Raw genomic sequence first — 22,945 nt, 5'->3', positions numbered from 1 at the left:
GTGTTGTAAGGGTTGGGATAAGGACACGGGAGAAAGCATTCAGGCCCAAACATTATTGAATTCAATATTGAGTCCTGAAGGCTTCAGGGTCCCCAGTGATGTGTTGTTCTCCCAGCTTGCATTTGGCTTCACTGGAACACTGCAACAATCCTGAGACAGAGATGTTGGCCAGGGAACAGGGTGGGGTGTTGAAGTGACAGGTAACTGGTAATGTACAGAATGGCAAAGCAGTCACTTTGTCTGTGTTTCATCTCCCTAGTGTAGTGGAGACCACATTATGAGCAGCGAATACAGTAGAATAGATTGAGTGAAGTGCAGGTAAAACACTGTTTCACCTGGGAAGATGTGTTTGGGCCCTTGGATACTGGAAGGGGAAGAGTAAGGTGTAAGACTTTCTGCGGTTGCATGGGAAGGTGCCATGGGGATGGAGGGAAGTGTTGGGAATGGAGGAATGGACCAAGATGTCCTTGAGGGAATGGTCTGACAAGGGAGGGGAGGTGAATATGTGTCAGGTGGTAGCATCCCAGTAGAGGTGGGGGAAATAGTGGCTGATGATCCTCTGGATGTGGATGCTGGCGGGATGGTAGGTGAGGGCAAGGGCAACCCTATTGCTGTTATGGGAAGAAAGAGAAGGGGTGAGGGCTGAAGTACAGGAGGTGGGTCGTTGAGGGCTCTGTCAACCATGATGCTAGGGTATCCTTGGATGAGGAAGAAGATGGGCATTTCAGACCCGCCCTCGTAGAGGTTGGCATCATTGAAACAGATACAATGGGGATGGAGAAACTGGGAGATGGATAGAGTTAGACGATGCAGAATGTGAGGATGTATCATCAAATTAACGGTGAGTTTGTAGCGTACCTCGGTGGCCACTCTATGCCGAGAAATGAAAACAGATGTTGAGGAAGGGAAGTAGGGAGATAAAGATGGACCAGGTGAAGATGAGAGCAGAGTGAAAATTTGAAGCAAGATTGATGAATAAATCAACTTCTGGACGAGAGATGGAAACAACACCAATGATGTCATCGATGTCCCGGAGAAAGAGTTGTGTTTGGGAGCTAGAATAGGACTGGAACAAAGAATGTTCCACAGACCACGTGAAGAGACTGGCATAACTGTGGTAAAAACAATGACTGCAGATGCTGGAAACCAGATTCTGGATGCGTTGTGCTGGAAGAGCACAGCAGTTCAGGCAGCATCCGAGGAGCAGTAAAATCGACATTTAGGGCAAAAGCCCTTCATAACTGTGGCCCAAGCGAGTACCCATGGCCTCCCTTCTGACCTGAAGAAAATGGTAGAAGTTAAAAGGGAAGTTGTTCTGAGTGAGGACAAGACGGAGGAGGGTGGTGTTGGATGGGGACAGTTCAGGCTTTTATTCCAGGATGAAGCAGAGAGCCCTGGAACCATTCCAGTGGGGGATGGGTAAGTGAGGGATTGCACATCCATGGTAAAGAGGAGGCGGCTGGAGCCCGCAAACTGGAAATTCTGAAACTGAGGTAAAGTGTCAGAAGAATTGCGGATGTAAGTGAGGAGAGACTGGACAAGGGGAGAAAAACATTGAGATGAGATAGGAAAAAGTAAGTCCGGTGGGGCAGGAACAGGAGGAAGCAAAGGGTCTGCCCAGGCAGTGGATTTTGAGGATTTTTGGGAAGACTATGAGCTGGGAGGAAGTGAGGCGAGAGATCAGCAGATCAGTGACTATGGTGGACACGATAGCCTGATGTTCGATGGTGGGATCATGAACCAGGGGGAGATGGGAAGAGGTATCTGAGAGCTGACGCTCAGCCTCTGAAATGTAGAGGTCAGTACACCAACAGCGCCACCTTTTTACGGCAGGCTTAATTACAGAATCAGCATTGGATTTGAGAGAAGGAAGCGCAGTCAGTTCACAGGGAGGTGGTGAGGTGGGACCGAGAAATTGAGATGACAAATGTCACATCGACAGTTCTCAATGAACAGTCAAGTGCAGATAAAAGGCTGGAGGGAGGGCTCCAGGTGGAGGAAGATTGTTGGAGATGGGTGAAGGAGTGAGAATTCATATCCACAGAAACAGGCACAGAGGCAGAGGTGACGGAAGAAGAGTTCAACATCAAGTCAGGCCTGAAACACATTAAGGTGGGCGCACAGAAGGTTAAAACTGAGACCTTTGTGAAACTAGCATCAGAGAGAAGCAGGTCAGAAGGGATAGTAAATACACAGCAAGACATAGGGATAGAGTCAGAGGAAAGGGAAGGAGAGGAAGGTCCCAGAGAAGTGTGGGTACTTCTGAGTTGTTCCAGCTTGCGTTCCTTAATGCCTGAAAGGAAGCAAAATAGTATATTGTTTATAACACTTAAGAAGTATTTAGATGTATGCTTGTGAAGTCAAGGTATACAAGGTTTTCTATTCTTATTGCTGGATTGATGCAGAAACCCAAGTAATGATCTGGGGACTCGGGTTCGAATCCTGCATTCAATTGAAAATAGACTCTGGAATTAAGAATCTAATGATGACCACAAAACCATTGCCAATTGTCAGGAAAAACCCCATCTAGCCCAAAAATGTCCTTCAGGAAAGGAGACTGCCACTCTTACCTGGTCTGGCCCACATGTGACTCCAACCCTGAAACAATGTGCAACAAATCCCAATAATTTAGGGGAGATGATGGCCTAATGATATTATTGCTGGACTACCTATCCAGAGACACAGGTAGTGATCTGGGACCTGGGTTGGAATCCTGCCACAGCAGATGTTGGAACTTGAATTCAATATCAATCTGGAATGGAGAGTCTAATGATGACCATGAATCCATTATTAATTGTTGGAAAAACCTATCTGGTTAACTAATGACCTTTAGGGAAGGAAACTACCGTCCTTACCTGGCCTGGCCTACATGTGACTCCAGACCCACAGCAATGTGGCTGACTCTTGGGCAATTAGGGGTGGGCACTAAATGCTGTTGTAACCCAATTATTGGGTTTTAGAATTAGAATTAGTGTGGAAACAGGCCCTTCGGCCCAGCAAGTGCACACCGACCCTCCAAAGAGTATCCCACCCAGACCCATTCCCCTACTACTCTACATTTCCCCCTGACTAATGCCCTAACTTATACATGTCTGATCACTATGGGCAATTTCCCATGACCAATTCACCTAATGTGCACATCTTTGGACTGTGGGAGGAGACCGGAGCACCCGGAGGAAACCCACGCAGACACAGGGAGAATGTGCAAACTCCACATAGACAGATTGTTGGGCTGGAGTCACATGTAGGCTAGACCAGGTGAGGATGACAGTCTCCTTCCCTGAAGGACATTATTGAGCTGGATGGATTTTTTTCTAACATCCTATGAATGAATAAAAAAATTCTGGAAAATATGATTAGAATAGTTAGGGGGTCATTTTTGACTGGTGCAAACTTGATGGGCTGGAAGGCTCTTTTTTGCATTTCTGGTCTCTCTGACTACATTTGGTCAGTCACAATGTCTAGGACCTGGAGGAATGGACACATAAATCTACTTTTTCTGAAAGCAAGCTAAACCCCTTGGCTCCACCCACAGAGTGTGTGTGTGTGACATCAGGACGATGAGTGGAGACAATGGAACATAAAGATTAACCTCTTCAGAATCATTACCTGGTACAATAACTCATTTCTGTGACTCTCTTCACCAATTGCTTTACATCCCACCATACACACTAACAGTCCTCTGCTGCACGCTCTGAATAGGCTCCTCAGGTGCTGCCTGACCTGCTGTGCTTTTCCAGCACCACTCTAATCTTGACTCTGAATAGGCCACAGTCTGGCCTGAGCAAACATCCTGAGATGTGATATCTTCACCACCACCTTCAGCAGAGAGTATGGGTGACCAAGCAGCAGGACTTCAGGCTAGTTTAATTGCCAACTCATTCTCTGAACCTGGGGGCACTCTATGGTTTGAACTGAAAGGTACAACCATGATAGTTTGAGAATTTGAGTCTAATTAATTTGAATCTAATCTTAATTAAAATGAAATTTGGAAATTACCAAAATGCTGGATCTCAGTAAAAGTAGCTTAAAAATGTGTTGCTGGAAAAGCGCAGCAGGTCAGGCAGCATCAAAGGAGCAGGAGAATCGACGTTTTGGGCATAAGCCCTTCTTCAGAAGCCCTCCTGAAGAAGGGCTCATGCCCGAAACGTCGATTTTCCTGCTCCTTGGATGCTGCCTGACCTGCTGTGCTTTTCCTGCAACACATTTTTAAACTCTGATCTCCAGCATTTGCAGTCCTTACTCTCTCCTTTTTTCTCAGTAAAAGTAGCCTTGTAACTTCTAGACCATTGTAAAAACCCAATCGTTCTGATGACTAGACAAAGTGGGCCCAGAACTTGAGCTCTGATACTTTACCCTTCCATGGGAGATGGACAAGGCCAGCATCTATTTCCCATCCCGCTTGTATTGACTGACTCGTGAAGCCAATTTAGTGCTGTGGGTCTGGAGTGATATTTAGTAAGCAACACCTGATAATGATGGCAGATTTCCTTCATAACGGCGATTCAGTGAAGCAGGAGGATTTGGTGTTCACCACTACTTTCTGGTTGTAATTGAATCTAAACCATATCAGTTGCCGTGGTAAGATTTGAACCTGTGGGCCCAGAGCATTAGCATGGGATTCTGGATTACTCGTGTTCCCACACTATCATTAGTCCAGTGACAACACCATCTCCCCACAAATTCTGCCAATCCTACTGGGCTTCAGCAGGAGCAACACTTGGATTCATAGAATCCCTACAATGTGGAAACAGGCCATTTGACCCGTTTAGTCCATGCTGACTGTCCACAGAGCATCCCACCCACACTCACCCCATTCCTGTATTCACACATTTCCCATCATTAATCCACTTACCTACGCAGCCCTGAACACTACGGGCAATTTCCCATGGCCAATCCACCTGACCTGCACATCTTTGGACTGTGGGAGGAAACCAGAGTCTCCAGAGGAAACCCACGCAGACATGGGCAGAATGTGCAAACTCCACACAGTCAGTTGCCCGAGGCGGGAATCGATCCTGGGTAGTCTGGAATACCTAGACTACCCAAATACCTATTCTAACCCCAATTACCACAGCAGCTAGTTCATAGCCTTCGCATCACAAATGCACATTTAAATCGAAGCTTGCACAAACCATTCGGAGTGTGTGAAAAAGGACTCGTAACGCCATTTACTATTTGGTGCACCACTCCACCGATCCAACACCAATGCAATACTTAGCCCAACCTAGCAACCTATTTTACTCAAGTGAATCTAATTAAAATCTCCAGTGTTCAGACAGCACGGTTTTTCTTTGGCTAGCAATATCTGAGGCATTTTAGCACTGTTGGCTTCTGCTTTAGTCAAGTCACAGTAATGACTACATTGCCTGTAACTAATATCTAATTCCTTTCTTATTCCATTTACTCCCTTCTACTCCTCATTTTAAACTGGCAACTCATGGGTTGTTGGGCATTGGAGTGAATTGCACATTCCATTTGCTAATTATCTCTGCGGATGCCGATGACTCAGCCATTCCCTCACAGCTCCATCTGCGTTCTAACTGCCCCCGGCAAGATCATTCCAGTGAGCACAGCCGCCATCTTCCCTTCATCGAGACTAAGTTTTGAGTGGCCCATTGGGTCAGCCACCTCTCAGTCCTCCTTGCCTCAGAGTCAGAGATCTGGGGGGAGGGGGGATAGCAAGGAAGGGATCAAGTTCGATTCCAGAGACTTGCGACCGTAACCTGGCCTGAGAACCAAGAAGTAAAAAGTGAGGTCTGCAGATGCTGGAGATCAGAGCTGAAAATGTGTTGCTGGTTAAAGCACAGCAGGTCAGGCAGCATCTAAGGAACAGGAAATTCGACGTTTCGGGCCAGAGCCCTTCATCATTCCTGATGAAGGGCTCTGGCCCGAAACGTCGAATTTCCTGTTCCTTGGATGCTGCCTGACCTGCTGTGCTTTAACCAGCAACACATTTTCAGCTGAGAACCAAGAACAATAGTGAGTCAGTACCGAGTTTTCAAATGAGATTGCAAACCTTCTCAGGCAATGGTAAAAATCCTGCCGCACTGTCGGAAGAAAAGCAAGAGCTCGGTCTCGAGTGTTCTGGCCAATATTGGTCCCTCGACAACTCAGACAATCTAGTACAAAAAGGAAACTGCTGGAAAAGCTCAGCAGGTTTGGCAGCATCTTGTGAAGAGAATTCAGAGGTCACGTTGCAGGACCGGTGACCCTTCCTCCAAACACTGCCTCAAGACGACCTTGTCTTCATCTGAGTGCTGTGACTCGATGTTTTAATGGGGTTTTGCATTTCAAAAGCATCTCGCTGATTTTCTGGAGGTCAGGAAAGGTGCATCACAAATGCAAGTTCCTTCTTTCGGTTGGGGTGGCATGTTGGTTAGCACAGCTGCCTCACAGCATCAAGGGTTTGATTCCACCCTCAGTCCACTGTGTGTGGGAGTTTGCCCGTGTCAGCCTGGGTTTCTTTTGGGTGCTCCAGTTTTCTCCCACACTCCAAAGCTGTGCAGGTTAGCTGGGTTGGCCATGCTAGATTTCCCCAAAGTGTCCAGGGATGTGCAGGCTGGGTGGTTTAGCCATGGGAAATGCAGGATTACAGGGATTGGAGCGTTGATGATGGGCCGAATGGTCTGCTTCCACACTGTAGGGATTCTATGAAAATGGTCTGATGTCCAACTAGTGTCAAATCTGACCTGGCCACACGATGTTTCATGAAGCTTTGGGGTTAGAACATAGAACATAGAACATAGAAAAATACAGCGCAGTACAGGCCCTTTGACCCTCGATGTTGCGCCGATCCAAGCCCACCTAACCTACACTAGCCCACTATCCTCCATATGTCTGTCCAATGCCCGTTTAAATGCCCATAAAGAGGGAGAGTCCACCACTGCTACTGGCAGGGCAATCCATGAACTCACGACTCGCTGAGTAAAGAATCTACCCCTAACATCTGTCCTATACCTGCCTCCCCTTAATTTAAAGCTATGCCCCCTCATAATAGCTGACTCCATACGTGGAAAAAGGTTCACATGGTCAACCCTATCTAAACCCCTAATCATCTTGTATACCTCTATAAAGTCACCTCTAAACCTTCTTTTCTCCAATGAGAACAGCCCCAAGTGCCTCAGCCTTTCCTCATACAATCTTCCTACCATACCAGGCAACATCCTGGTAAAGCTCCTCAGCACCTGTTCCAGTGCCTCCACATCCTTCCTATAGTATGGTGACCAAAACTGCACACAATACTCCAGATGCAGTCGCACCAGAGTCTTATACAACTGCAACATGACATCAGGACTCCTGAACTCAATTCCTCTACTAATAAAAGCCAGTACGCCATATGCCTTCTTCACAGCACTATTTACCTGGGTGGCAACTTTCAGAGATCTGTGTACATGAACACCAAGATTCCTCTGCTCATCCACACTACCAAATATCCGACCATTAGCCCAGTACCCCATCTTCTTGTTAATCTCACCAAAGTGAATCACCTCACACTTACCTACATTGAACTCCATTTGCCACCTTTCTGTCCAGCTCTGCAGCTTATCTATATCCCGCTGTAACCTGCCACAACCTTCCTCAGTGTCAACAACTCCACCAACTTTCGTATCATCTGCAAACTTGCTACCCAACCTTCTAGCCCCTCCTCCAGGTCATTTATAAAAATGACATACAGAAATGGTCCCAAAACAGATCCTTGTGGAACACCGCTAGTAACTGCACTCCAAGATGAACCTTTACCATCAACTATTACCCTCTGTCTTCTTCCAGCCAGCCAATTCCTTATCCAAACCTCCAACTCACCCTCAAAGCCATACCTCCGTATTTTTTTGCAGTAGCCTACCATGGGGAACCTTATCAAAAGCCTTACTAAAATCCATATACACCACATCTACCGCTTTACCCTCATCCACCTCCTTAGTCACCTTCTCAAAGAATTCAATAAGGTTTGTGAGGCACAATCTGCCCTTCACAAAACCATGCTGACTATCCTTGATCACATTATTCCTATCCAGATGTTCATAAATCCTATCCCTTACAATTCTCTCTAAGACTTTGCCCACAACAGAAGTGAGACTCACCAGCCTACAGTTACTAGGGTTATCCCTACTCCCCTTCTTGAACAAGGGAACCACATTTGCTAAAATGGGTTCTTTGGTTAAACCCAAATCCATTGTATTTATTCATTTACAGCACATAGCCATTGCTTACTCAGCCAGCATTTATTGCCCATCTGTGACTAGCTTGGAGAAAGTGGTGATCAGATGCTTCCTTGAACCATTGCAGTCCCTGAGAAGCCTCTCAAGTATAAACTAATAGTGCTTGGCTTCTTTACTCACCAAGCAAGCTCCTGAACCTCTGTCCCTGGTCTCTAATTACAAGACTTCCTTATCTCTGAGACCATTGCTGAGTTGGCTCTGTTGTTTGATTGAATACTCTTGATCTCCAGCAAACTGATCCTCCCCCTGAACACTACTGCCAGACCTGCTGAGTTTCTCCAGCACTTTCGGTTTTTGTTTCAGATTTCCAGGCATCTGCAGTTCGGCCTTTGTTTCATTGTAGTGTTCAGGGGGAGGATCAGTTTGCTGGAGATCAAGAGTATTCAATCAAACAACAGAGCCAACTCAGCAATGGTCTCAGACAGCCATCCCAGTACAGCTCCTACTTCCATCTTTCGAATTCCTTTGCCCACATCCTCTCTGAGACCCTCCCATCAATGAGGTACCTTCTCAAGCTCCCTCCAACCCTTTCCACACCCAATGCCCTTTGCCATGATCATTGAGATTGATAGTGGCTTTCCTATCTTACAATCTTAACAATGCGAAAAGAGTCCATTTGGCCCATTGACTCAATACTGACCCTCTGAAAAGTGTCCCATGCAGACTCAGCACCCCACCCTCTTTATCACAGATAACCAACCTAGCATTCCTACAGAGTGGAAGCAGGCCATTCAGCCCATCAAGTCCCTCCAAAGAGCATCCCACCTAGACACACCCTATCCCTGTGACCCCATATTTCCCATGGCTAACCCACCTAGCCTGCTCATCGCTGGATACAATAGGCAATTTAACTTTGGCCAATCTGCGGAACCTGCATTTATTTGGGCTGTGGGACAACACCGGAGGACCCAGAGGAAACCCACGTGGAGAATGTGCAAACCCCAGAAAGACAGTCATCCAAGGCTGGAATCAAACCCAGGTCAGCGCACCAATGCTAACCACTGAGTCACGTGTCACCCTGGGGCAACTTAGCATGGCCAATCCACCTAACCTATATGTCTTCAGATTGTGAGAGGAAACCACACAGACACAAGGAGAACATTCGAGTTCCACACAGACAGTCCCCTAAGGCTGGAGTTGAACTTGGGTCCCTGGTGCTGTGAGGAAGCAGTGCTAACCACTGAGCCACTGTGTCTTCATCTCTGTCATTATCTCCTCCCCAACAAAAAAGAACATGGACAGCTCTCCTGCCTTTGTGAAAGAACTGAAGCAGATGGCCTCTAAGCTGAACCCTAACACTTAAACATTCGCCTGATTCTTCACTGCAACCTAACCCCACATCCCTGATTCACTTGATGATGAAACATTTTGAATATACTCATCGGCTGAGAATCAACTACTGTCTTTTGTTGGGAAATTCCAAAGATTGACAACTTTTTGACAGAAGAGGCATCTTCTGAGTTCAATGCAAAATTGTCAACCCCTTTCTCTGGGGCTGTAGCTATCTGCTAGTTTCCTTAGCCAAAGATACACCCTTTCTACAACTTCCCTGTCAGAATCCTGACAATAATTTTCCACCTAACATTTTTCTATTTTTCTGAGAATATTCTTTTGCTAGATCTGGGTGAGACAATCTCATCCAGCATTTGTGGCCCAATTCCTTAATACAAACTACGTTTGTGGTTTTTTAACATAAAAGCTTAACCATTTAAGCCGTAGTATTTTTCTGATCAATCTGTACTGCATCCTTCCAAAGATGTCATAGAGTCATAAAGTTGTACAAAACTTTTCGGTCCAACTTGTCCATGCTGACCAGCTATCCTAAACTGATCTAGTTCCATTTGACAGCACTTGGCCCATATCCCTGTAAGAGCACAGCAGTTCAGGCAGCATCCAACGAGCAGCAAAATCGACGTTTCGGGCAAAAGCCCTTCATCAGGAACTTTTGCCCGAAACGTCGATTTCGCCTCTCGTTGGATGCTGCCTGAACTGCTATGCTCTTCCAGCATCACTGATCCAGAATCTGGTTTCCAGCATCTGCAGTCATTGTTTTTACCATATCCCTGTAAACTTTCCTATCCATATATCCATCCAGATCCCTTTCAAATGCTGCAATTGTACTAGCCTCCTCTGGCTGTTTATTCATATCCACACCACCTTCTGTGTGAAGAAGTTACCCCTTAGGTCCCTTTTAAATATTTCTCCATTCATCTTGAACCCATGCCGTCTAAATTGTGGATTCCCCTATCCTGGGAAAAGATCTTGGCTGTCCATGCCCCTCATGATTCTATAAACCTCTATAAGGTCACCCCTCAGCCTTCAGTGCTCCGGAGAAAATAGCCCCAGCCTGGTCAGCCTCTCCCTATAATTCAAGCTTGCACTAAAATAGACACACTTCAATCCCATCACACTGAATGCACCTTTGCCCTATCAAGTGCCTATCCCTCCTTACAGACTCTCTGCACACTGTATTTGGCTGTTCACTACCTACTCCATTATCTTACCTGTAGCTCTGGTTCCCATCTCCCTGCCAATTTAGTTTGAACTCTCCCGAAGAACTTTGGCAAATCTCCTGCCCAGGATATTAGTGCCCCACCAGTTCAGGTGCAACCCATTATTCTTATACATTTCCCACCTTCCCCAGAAGGTATCTCAATGATGCACATCTGAAGAAGGTCCTGTAGAAGTCAATTCTCAAAACATTAACTCTGTTTTTTCTCTCTCCACCGATGCTGCCTGAGCTGCTGAGTTTCTCCAGCATTCTCTGTACTTGTTCCAGATTTCCACCATTTGATGCACTTTGCCTCTAACACCATCATAAAATTCTCAAGTTCATGGGGAAGCATTGTGGTCACTGGTCTAACAGTCCAGAGCTCCAGGATAATGTTCTGGGGATGTGTGTTCGAATCTCCCCATCACAAATGGTCAAATTTGAATCTAATACAAATCTGGAATTAAAAGTCTGCTGTTGTGAAAACGCATCTGGTTCACTAACGTGTTTTAGGGAAGGAAATCAGTGGTCCCTACCTGGTCTCGCCTACATGTGACTCCAGATCCACAGCAATGTGATTGACTCTCAACTGCCCCCTCAAATAGCTCCTCCAAGCCAATCAGATCAAGGGGCAACTGGGAAGGGAAAGGTAATGTTGGAGGGTTTGTTTTCAGACTGGAGGCCAGTGACTAGTGATGTGCCACAAGGATTGGCGCTAGGTCTGCTGTTTTTCATCATTTATATAAGTGATTTGGATGTCAATACAGGTCTAAGGTTAGTAAGTTTGCAGGTGACATTAAAATAGGTGGTGTAGCGGACAGTGAGGAAGATTATCTCAGAGTACGACAGGACCTTTATTAGGTGGGCCATCGGGCTGATGAGTGGCAGACGAGGTTTAATTTAGATAAATGTGAGGTGTTGCATTTTTGCAAGGCAAACCAGGGCAGGGCTTATACAGTTATTAGTAAAGGCCTGGGGTGTGTTGCCAAACAAAGAAACCTGGAGTGCAGCTGCATAGTTTCTTGAAAGTGGAGTTGCAGGTAGATAGGTTTATGAAGAAGGCATTTGGCATGTTTTCCTTAATGTCCTTGGTCAGAACATTAAGTATAGGAGTTGGCATGTCACGTTGTGGTTGTACAGGATATTGGTGAGGCCACCTTTAGAATACTGAGTTCAATTCTGGTCAGCCTTCTATAGGAAGGCCGTTGTTAAACTTGAGAGGGTATGGAATAAATTTACTCTCAACTTTAGGACCTTCTTCAGAACCTCTTTAGTTCCAGAAGAAGAGTCATATGAGACTCGTAATATCCCTCTCCACAGATGCTACCAGACTTGCTGAGTTTCTCCAACCCCCTCTGTATTGGTTTACGAAAGTTTTGTTGCCTTCGAGGACCAATGACCATTTTAATTTTCCAGCCGTCTGTGATGTGATCTTGTTTCAGAGGTTAGTTGTGACCGTCTGCTATGGTAATAAAACCCTGTATGCACAATCACAGGAAGTCATTCAATGTCACATAATCTTTCTCTTTTGTAGTCTTATAGCAAGATAAAATTACACTATATTTCTTCAATTGTACTCATAGAGTTCCAGAGATGTACAACAGGGAAACAAACCCTTCAGTCCAATTTGTCCAAACTGACCAGATATCCTAACCAAATTTAGTCCCATTTGCCAACATTTGGCCTATATCCCTCTAAACCTATTGTATTCATGTACACATCCAGATGCCTTTTAATTGTTGTAATTGTACCCACCTCCACCAGTTCCTCTGGCAGCTCATTGCATATACCCACCACCCTCTGTGTGAAAAAGTTTCCCCTTAGGTCCCTTTTATATCTTTCCCCTTCCACTTTAAACCTATGCCCTCTCATTTTGGATTCCCCTACCCCAGGGAAAAGATGTTGACTGTTTTCACCCTACCCATGCCCCTCATGATTTTACATACCTCTACAAGGTCACCCCTTAGCTTCTAACCCTCCAGGGAAAAATAACTTAATATTTTCCTTTCCTCAACAGACTCTGAATATTCTTTCGTAGGTTGGCGTAATCAATACTTGGGCGGTACAATAGCTCAGTAATTAACAATGCTGTCTCAAAATGCCAGGCATCTGGGTTTGCTTCCAGCCTTGGGGGCGACATTTCCCCTGTGTCTGTGTGGGTTTGCTCTGGTTTCCTCACAGAGTCCAAAGATGTACAGGTTTGGTGGAATGGCCATGGAAAATTGCTCATTGTGTTCTGGCATGTGCAGACTAGGTGGTTTAGCGAAAGTGGGGTTATAGGGATGGGTCTGGGTGGGGTGCTCTTTGGAGGGTTGGAGCAGACTGCCGAATCACCTCTTTCTGCAATGTAGGGATTCGAGGAATATCATATATGACTTTTTTTTTTAATTGTCCTTCTCTAGCTCAATGGGAAGAGCCGGGAGTGTGTGTTTGTGGAGGAGGTCCTGGAGAATAACTACACTGCTCTGATGTCTGCCAAGTACAAGGGCTGGTACCTGGGCTTCACCAGGAAAGGACGGACCAGGAAAGGATCGAAAACTGAGCAAAACCAGAGGGAGGTGCATTTCATGAAAAGACCCCCCAAAGACAAAGGGGAGCACCATAGACCTTTCAAATACACCACAGTCACTAAAAGGACAAAACGAGCTCGACACCATAAGACCAGCTAGGACCTAGGGGACCTCTATCAGCCTGCTGGCTGCCTCGGATAAATATTTGTGTTTGGGGTTTTTTTTGAAAACTAAAGATACTTTATTTTTATACTCATGAAAGGAACTGCTCTGAATTGACCTATATTTAACGGGAAACTGGGCGTGTGTGTGTGTGCGTGTACGTGTGTGTGTCTGTCTGTCTGTCTGTCTGTGTGTCTGTGAGTGTGTGTGTGTGTGTGTGTGTGTGTGTGTGTGTGTGTATAAGGGTTATTTATAAAATGGCCATTTCTCATCAGGATCCTGAAAACAATAGGCCCCTCTCGTTGGCCTGCAGCTAGGCTGCAGTTTAAAAGCTTGACAGAAATCATAAGAAAAAAGTCTTATTTTCTGTGGCTTTTGGTTTGGATCCAGATTTGAATGCTAGCATCCAGAGAGAGGCACACAGTGCTGGCTGGAGTTTATGGGTAAGGGTGGGGTTGGGGGCAGAGGTGCATTGGCTCATCATTTTTTATATACATCATATATAGACTGTGCTCACTTGAACTGTGAAAACAACCCAGTAATGCAATTCTAAACTGCATCCTTCCACACGGGATGTTATTTTCTGCTGGGAGTGTGTGTTGATCTGTAAAGTTCTGAGGTGACGAACTGTTTGCAACACTGGTAGCATTAAAAGCAATTTGACATTTATGAAAGACTTTTATCCCACAAGTGATGAAATGTGTTGGCTGAAATCCAACTCCCTCTCCCTCCTGTTACCTACCCGCCCCCCCACATCCCCACCCCCACCCCCACCCCCACAGTGTCAACTCACAAAGAGATGGCCAGGTAACAACACTAAGTTTCCCCTTCAATCTGCCTCAGGATGGTTTGATTGCTTCTTTTTGACCTTCCTTCAACCATTAGCCTTTTTTTCCTTCCTCTTGAGGATCTTTAAAGCCAAACCTCACATCATCAAATGACCACTTTGTGCATGCCTTCTTTCCCAGCTTGACAGTGTCCTGCACTCTGACCCTTCACTGAGGATTCCCAAAGACAAAAAACCGATACACGGGTCCCTGTCGAACATTTTGTCTCTGGTCTACGCTGCTGAAATGGTCCCCGTTCTTTTTTGACCCTCTTCTCTTTGATTAGCGTTTAGATTTAATTCAGGAAAATAAATTGTACAGTGTCTGTAAAAATATGTACAATTTTCATTTTAGTCATATTATCTCCTTTCAATTATTATTATTTACATTAATGTGATCAATGATAAATCAAGGCTGGGTTAAGAGCAAGACATTATTGCTTATCTTTCGAGTTTTGTTAATGACTCTTGAACTTGAGATTTTTTAAAAATCCGTTCATATTGACAACTAATTTCAAGTTTGCCCAGTTATGCTGAAGCTGTGGAATAGTGGGGTTCAAGGAAAAGGTATAGTCAATCCTGTGTGTAATTTTAAACTTCACAAAGAACCTTTCGTCTGACAAAGGTCCTCTGCAAATACAGCAGGCGATCACATGTTTTGGGACCACTTGTAATGGAAGGATTGGTAATGAGTCAGTGGAACGACTGACCAACTGTTCTCAGAGGAAAACGTTTTCCCATGGAAATAATGCCAGCCAGGATACCGAAATATTACTGTGTGATCAACATGGCTGAGCTGTCTGGAGGGAAGATTCCACTGAAGAGATCTTGGGAATAAGCCTCAAGAACAGTCTGTACTCTAGGCATGTTCCGAAGGTGATCAATGGGCTAACTGGGAAGGTGTCCAATAAATGGTGATTGCTAGAAAGGTTACAGTATGAAAAGTAGCAGATTCTTGTTGCTGTATCTTCAAAACTAGAATTAGATTTTATTGTATTCAAGTACAGGAGTACAATGAAAAGTGTACAAAGTCGCCATCTTAAAATACAAAGCCAGAATGTAAAATAAAACAAGAGAAGGAATTCAAGAAACAGAGCCAAAAGAAAAAGAACAATATCCAGATCTTAAAGTCCCTATCTGACAGGAAATGAGCAAGTCCAGAATTTAAAGCCCTGGCCTGGAGATTCCTCAGGGGTATGGTCTACCGATCACTGGAACAAGCTGCCATTGTTGTTGTCTCTGTTGTTACCGCTGCCTCACATCCTCAGGAGGCCAAGCTGCTCTCACCCTGCCGAAGACTCTGAGAAAATCTTTCAAAGAGTTAAATAAAAGAGCAAAAGAAAAGAGCAGAAGTAAGAAGAAAAAAACAAAGAAAGCAGAAAGAAGTGGAGAGCCCCGGGCCCAGAACCTGAACGCAGAGCTGCTGCTCGGTCACCATTTGGTTATGACAAAAGGCCATCCCAAAATGGAGGCCAACTGTTGATAAGTTCTAGACCTGTTGGTCTTATGCTATTCTACACAGATGCGGTGAAGAACCCCTGAGGAAATAATGGTAGTGCTTAAAAGTACTATTAAAAGTACTGAAAACCAGCAGCTTAAAAGGTTCATTTCTGATGTCAGCATAAAAAGAGGCATAAAAATGGACACTGATGTATTAAGGGAGTTATTTTGGTTTGAGAACTGATGCAATGGTCAGCACTTCTATTAAGGACACAGGAAAACAAACAATGAAAGCATTTGAACTGGTGGGTTTGGAATTGAACTGATAGAGTCATGCTGTGGCTTGCTATCATTGGAACCACCAGGCTGGATCACCCTCAAGTTTACCATCTCAGTCATCATTCAAAAACCATGGCTTGGAAAACAGTTTCCAGTGGCAGCTTGATTCATTTATATACAATGTAAAGTGTATGAAAATAATTTCTATGACTATTATAAGGATCGCTATTTATTGCATCTGTACCTGAAATAAAATGTCAGGAGATTAATGTGGCCTCATGATTAAAGAATGAGGATTACATGGAAAAACCCTGATGTGCTGTTTCATGCTTTTTGGACTGAGAAACGCAAAAGTTTCCTTGTGGTTGGTTATCCTACAACAACTCACTCCCACCACCCCACTGAACTTGTCTCAAAATTTTAACCTCTACTCTCCTGAGTACAGGGATTTTAACCAGTGCAGGGGACCTCCGCTTTGTTACTCTAATCTTTATTTATTCTTGGTGAAAACCTTTCCAAGTGTATTATTTCCAAGAGGGATTCTGAATCATAGAATCTCTACAGCGTGGAACCAGACCATTCAGCCCATCGAGTACACACTGACCCTTCAAAGACCATCCCACCCACTCCCATCCCCTACCCTATCACTCTGCATTTCCCATGGCTAACCCACCTAACTACACATAGAGTCATAGACACGTACAGCATGGAAGCAGGCCCTTCGGTCCAATCCATCCATGCCGACCAGGTATCTCAACACAATCTAGTCCCACCAAACCCTTCCTATTCATATACCCACCCAAATGCCTTTTAAATGTACCAGCCTCCACCACTTCCTCTGGCAGTTCATTCCATACACATACCACCTTCTGTGTGAAAAAGTTGCCCCTTGGGTCTCTTTTATATCTTTCCCCTCTCACCCTAAACCTATGCCCTCTAGTTCTGGACTCCCTGACCCCAGGGAAAAGACTTTGTCTATTTATCCTATCCATGCCCCTCATGATTTTGTAAACCCCTATAAGGTCAGCCCTCAGCCTCCGACGCTCCAGGGAAAACAGCCCCAGCCTGTTCAGCCTCTCCCTATAGCTCAAATCCTCCAACTCTGGCAACATCCTTGTAAATCTTTTCTGAACCCTTTCAAGTTTGACAACATCTTTCCGATAGGAAGGAGACCAGAATTGCACACAATATTCCAACAATGTCCTAACCAATGTCCTGTACAGGTACAACATGACCTCCCAACTCCTGTACTCAATATTCTGACCAATAAAGGAAAGCATGCCAAATGCCTTCTTCACTATCCTATCTACCTGCGATTCCATTTTCAAGGAGCTATGAACTTGCACTCCAAGGTCTCTTTGTTTTTCAGCACTCCCTAGGACCTTACCATTAAGTGTATAAGTCCTGCTAAGATTTGCCTTCCAAAATGCAGCACCTCGCATTTATCTGAAGTAAACTCCATCTGCCACTTCTCAGCCCATTGGCCTATCTGGTCCAGATCCTGTTGTAATTTGAGATAATCTTCTTCACTGTCCAATACATCTCCAATTTTGGTGTCATCTGCAAACTTACTAACTGTATCTCTTATGCTCGTATCCAAATCATTTATGTAAATGACAAAACGTAGAGGACCCAGCACCGATCCTTGTGGCACTCCACTGGTTACAGGCCTCCAGTCTGAAAAACAACCCTCTACCACCACCCTCTGTCTTCCACCTTTGGGCCAGTTCTGTATCCAAATGGCTAGTTCTCCCTGTATTCTGTGAGACCTAACCTTGCTAACCAGTCTCCCATGGGGGAACCTTGTTGAACGCCTTACTGAAGTCCATATAGATCACATCTACTGCTCTGCCCTCATCAATCCTCTTTGTTACTTCTTCAAAAAACTGTGAGACATGATTTCCCATGCACAAAGCCATGTTGACTATCCCTAATCAGTCCTTGCCTTTCCAAATACATGTACATCCTGTCCCTCAGGATTCCCTTCAACAGCTTGCCCAACACCGATGTCTGGCTCACCGGTCTATAGTTCCCTGGCTTGTCCTTACCACCTTTCTTCAACAGTGGACTGTGGGAGGAAACCGGAGAACCCAAAGGAAACCCATGGAGACACGGAGAATGCACAGACAGTCACCTGAGAGTGAGTTCAAACCCAGGTCCCTGGAGCTGTGAGGCAGCAGAGCTAACCATTGAGTCACCATGCCACCCTGGTTGATTTCTATCATCCTTCCCTCAACAGGGCAAAATGTGAAAGGAAATAAAAGACTTTGCAATTCCGTAACATCTTTTCAGACCTTCAAGCCACCCTGATGTGCAGCACCCAATATGCACACAGCAAGACCTTGCAAATACGAGAAAGTGAGGACTGCAGAATGTTGGAGAGTCAGAGTTGATAAAGTGTGGCACCGGAGAAGCCTCAGCAGGTCAGGCAGTATCCAAGGAGCAAGAGAATCAATGTTTCGGGCATAACTCTTCATCAGGTCCTGAAGAAAGGTCCTGCCCTAAACATTGACTCTCTTGCTCCTTGGATGCTGCCTGACCTGCTGTGGCTTTTCCAGTGCCAGACCTTGCAAAGAGCAATGGGATAATGACCAGGTAGTCTGATTTCATATGTTGGTCGAAGTATAATCCTTAACCAAGACACTGTTTTGCAGTTCTTTACATCGCTCTATGAGGTATCCTCCCCGCACTTCAATCACAGCAGTGTGGCACTCCCTTCTTTCTACGCTGGGCTTTCACAGGGTAACTTAAAACCACAATGTTCTGACTCAGAGGCTAAAGTGCTGACTAATGCTGTACCAGCACATCGGGGAAACAATTCACGTTCTATGCAGAGAGGGCACTGATTACCTGGAAGTCAATTCAGATTCTTTTTTCATTAATAGGATCGTGGGCACCAACTCCAACCCAGCACCAGCTTGGAACGCACCAATAATTAGACCCATTTATTTTGCTGGGTTTGCAAATATAATCACCAGCAAATAGCATTTCATTTTTTAGTTCAGTCATCACATGCACCTGATGGTCATGCACCTTGATTGAGACCAGTTTCAAAATATTTTTGTCCTTGCAATTCATAGAGTATTAGGTCTGAGAAGCTGCACTTAACAGTTGCCCTGTTGAACACTGTTTTCATGTTGGGAGTGGAGCAAAGTAAAGGGAATCTACATCTGGGATCTACATCGGGGAGACAGGACACCTTCTTGCAGATTGTTTCAGAGAACATCTCTGGGACACCCACACCCACCAACCCCACCGCCCCGTGGCTGAACACTTCAACTCCTCCTCCCACTCCGTCAAGGACAGGCAGGTCCTGGGCCTCCTCAATCGCCAAACCGTTACCATCCGGAGGAAGAACACTGCATATTCTGCCTTGGGACCCAGCAACCAATGGGATCAATGTGGATTTCAACAGCTCCCTCATTTCCCCACCCCCAACAGTATCCAGGTCCCAGCTCGACACTTCCCTCCGGACCTATCCATCACCCCCGCCCCCTCTGACCTATCACCTTCTCCCTCACCTTCATCCATCTATCGCTTTCTCAGCTACCCCCTCCACTCCCTCCCATTTATCTCTCAGCCCCAGTCCACAAGCCTCATTCTGAATGAAGGGCTTATGGCCAAAATATCGATTCTCCTGCTCCTCGGATGCTGCCTGATTAGCTGTGCTTTTCCAGCAACACACTCTCGACTCAGAACTCCAGAATTTGCAGTCCTCATTTTTTCAAAGTAAAGGGAAGTGCTGGAGGCACATTCCCAGGACAGGCAGCAACACCAGTCTGTTCATCATTCAGTTAGATCATAGAACATAGAACAATACAGCGCAGAACAGGCCCTTCGGCCCTCAACGTTGTGCCGGTCTGTGAACTATTCTCAGCTCGTCCCCTTACACTATCCCCAAATCATCCATGTGTTTATCTAAGGATTGTTTAAATCTCCAAAATAGTTGACTACATTAGCAGGTAGGGCATTCCACACCCTTACCACTCTCTGAGTAAAGAACCTGCCTCTGACATCATGGACCCATGAGACATTTTAAAAATATTCATTCTCGAGATGTGGATGTCTCATTGGGTCAGTATTTATTGCCCCTCTCTAATTGCCCAGAGGGCAATTAACAGTCAATCACATTGCTCTGGGCCTGGAGTCACACGAAGGCCAGACCAGATGAAGATGGTAGTGTCCTTCCCTGAAGGACATTAGTGACCCAGATGGGCTTTTCCTTATTTCAGATTCTTCACTGTATTCAAATTCTAGTATCAGCCATGGCGAAACTTCAACCTGGCTCCCTAGGTCATTACTGATTTTCTGCATTAATAGTCCAGCAATAAACCCATGAGGCAATTGCCTCCACAATAAACTGTTCATCATTTAGTTAGATCATGGCCTCTCAAGTCTGTTCATAGAAACACAGATCATGCTATTTCAGTTTCCCATTCCCACTTTCTCCCCATATCCCTTGATCCCTTTAGCCGGAAGGGCCACATCCAGTTCTCTCTTGAATATATCTAATGAACTGGCCCCAGTTCACAGGTTCACAGCTCTCTGAGCAAAGAAATTCTTCCTCATTTCAGTCCTAAATGGCTGACTCCTTACTCTGAGGTTGGGACCCCTGGTTCCGGACTTCCCCAACATCGGGAACATTCTTCCCACATCTAGCCTGTCCAGTCTCATCAGGGTTTTATATATTTCGGTGAGAGAATGCAGAGAAGGTTCACCAGGATACTGCCTGGTCTTGAGGGCATTGGCTGTGGGGGAAGGGTTAAAAAGACTAGGATTGTTTTCACTGGAAAGACTAAGAGGAGACCTGAAAGAGGTCTACAAAATTATGAGAGGCACAGATAGGGTGGATAGTCAGAGGCTTTTCTCCAGGGTTGAAGTTTCAATTACTCGGTGACACAGGTTCAAGGGGGGTAAGCCTAATAGTGATGTATGAGGGAGGTTTTTCACGCAGAGAGTGGTTGAAGACTGGAACGCGCTGCCAGAAGAGGTGGTGGAAGCAGGCACATTGGTGACATTTAAGAGGCATCTGGATTGTTCCATAAATAGGGAGGGAATAGAGGGATGCAGACTGAATAAGGGCAGGAGGTTTGTTTGTTAGTTTAGTTAGGGCATGAGGATCAGCACAGGCTTGGAGGGCCGAAGGGCCTGTTCCTGTGCTATAATTATCATTTGTTCCTCCCCCCCTCATTCATTTAAATTCCAGCGACTATAAGATGAGTCACTCCAGTCTTTCCTCCAATGTCAGTCCTGCCATCCCGGGAATCAGTCTGGTGAACCTTCGCTGGACACCCTCAATAGCGGGAATATCCTTCCTCAGATTAGGAGACCAAAACTGCACACAGTACTCAAGGTGTAGACCACCAAGGCCCTGTATAACTGCAGCAAAACATCCCTACTCTGACACTCAACTCCTTATCATTCAGTTCGACGACAGCCCCTGAAGACTGTCGATCATTCAGTCAGAACATGGCTCTGGATTAGATGTGCAGTAAAATCGACATTTTGGGCAAAAGCCCTTCATCAGGAATGATGAATGGCTGTTGCCCAAAACATCGATTTTCCTGCTCCTCGGATGCTGCCTGAACTGCTGTGTTTTTCCAGCACCACTAATCCACAATCTGGTTTCCAGCATCTGCAGTCATTGTTTTTACCTAGTTAGAACATGGCCCCTTGAGATTTCTGACATTCAGTTAGATCAAAGCCAATCTATAGAATAATGTTCCTTGTAAAGGAATTAATATTGCATAAATATTTGGAAGTTGTTATATTCAAGGCATGACTAATGAGGAAGATGTGGAATAATCATTCAAGAAAGACACTTCATCTGTAGGCAGCTCATCAGAGCAAACCTTCATGGAATGGATTTAAAGGGGGAATTGCTTCCACAGACTGGCAATAGTCTGCCTCTGGTTTAAGATTCTCAAACCTCCCTCAGTACTCTAATTATACCTTACATTCATCAACTGTTCTTGAGTAGCACTGTTTAAGATTGTCAGCATTAATTAATAACACTCTGTGTGTTATGGGTATTATAACACACCATGTGTTACTGGTTGTCTCATTCCTGCATTTGTAAATTACCATGGTTACTGATTCTAACATTCCAAAAATCTTGTTGCAATAACAACACACTGATTTATAATTTCTCATCCACTTGAAAAGTATAGCACTTTTGTGAATATAATATAACACAATGTTACATAGAATCCTTACAGTTAGGAAGCAGGCCATTCAACCCATCGAGTCCACACCAACCCTCTGAACAGGATCCCACCCAGACCTCCACTGTTACCCTATCCTTTTTTTAACCTTTCACTTCCCATGGCCAACCCACCTAACCTGCACATCTTTGGACCATGGGAGGAAACTGGAGCACCCAGAGGAAACCAATACTTGTATAGCATATTTGTACATAAAATAATATACATTGTATTGCAAGGTCTACACTTTAGCACAACATCTGTTTGTAGGCATAAATTTTTGTGTGTTCCGTAACTCTATGTTACAGTGTATATCTCCCCTGTATGATAAGGTGTGTGTCTGTTTATGTGTGTGTGTGTGGGTATGTGTGTGTGTGTGGGTATGTGGACACACACTGTTGATTCCCACGACAAGTGGCACTGTGTCCTGACCTGCATAACCATGTCGTGTTCATCAGCGTTATCAATGAGGAACACTACATGATCCACACAGCAGTGAAAAACCCAACGGATTCAACACGGTTTGAGAAGCAGCACGTGAACATCCCTTTATATTTTGAATGCTTGTATTGCTGAATAAAAAAGAGACACGCTGTCAAAAGTGTTCTTCTTGCATTCATCAAGACAAATTCGCAAGAGTAGCAAATCACAATGGGAACACCCCAATTTCTAGGGGTAAAAAATGAGGTCTGCAGATGCTGGAGATCACAGCTGAAAATGTGTTGCTGGTTAAAGCACAGCAGGTTAGGCAGCATCCAAGGAATAGGAAATTCGACGTTTCAGGCATAAGCCCTTCATCAGGAAAGGCTTAT

At 45.1% G+C, this 22,945-nt stretch overlaps 1 protein-coding gene across 1 annotated transcript in view; it reads left to right on the top strand.

The window, feature by feature from the left end:
- Window positions 1-16,239, top strand: part of fgf24 (fibroblast growth factor 24) — a 137,833-nt gene extending 121,594 nt beyond the window's left edge. Inside the window, exon 5 of the mRNA XM_060837939.1 lies at window positions 13,116-16,239. Coding sequence (XP_060693922.1) covers window positions 13,116-13,382 — 267 coding nt within the window. The 3' untranslated portion in view covers window positions 13,383-16,239. The remainder of the gene's footprint in view (window positions 1-13,115) is intronic.
- Window positions 16,240-22,945: the final 6,706 nt, after the last annotated feature.

The sequence above is a fragment of the Hemiscyllium ocellatum genome, chromosome 1 (genome assembly GCF_020745735.1).
Source record: "Hemiscyllium ocellatum isolate sHemOce1 chromosome 1, sHemOce1.pat.X.cur, whole genome shotgun sequence".
Lineage (NCBI taxonomy): Eukaryota > Metazoa > Chordata > Chondrichthyes > Orectolobiformes > Hemiscylliidae > Hemiscyllium > Hemiscyllium ocellatum.
The sequence above is the reverse complement of the archived record's forward strand: the minus strand, read 5'-3'. Positions and strand labels throughout refer to the sequence as shown.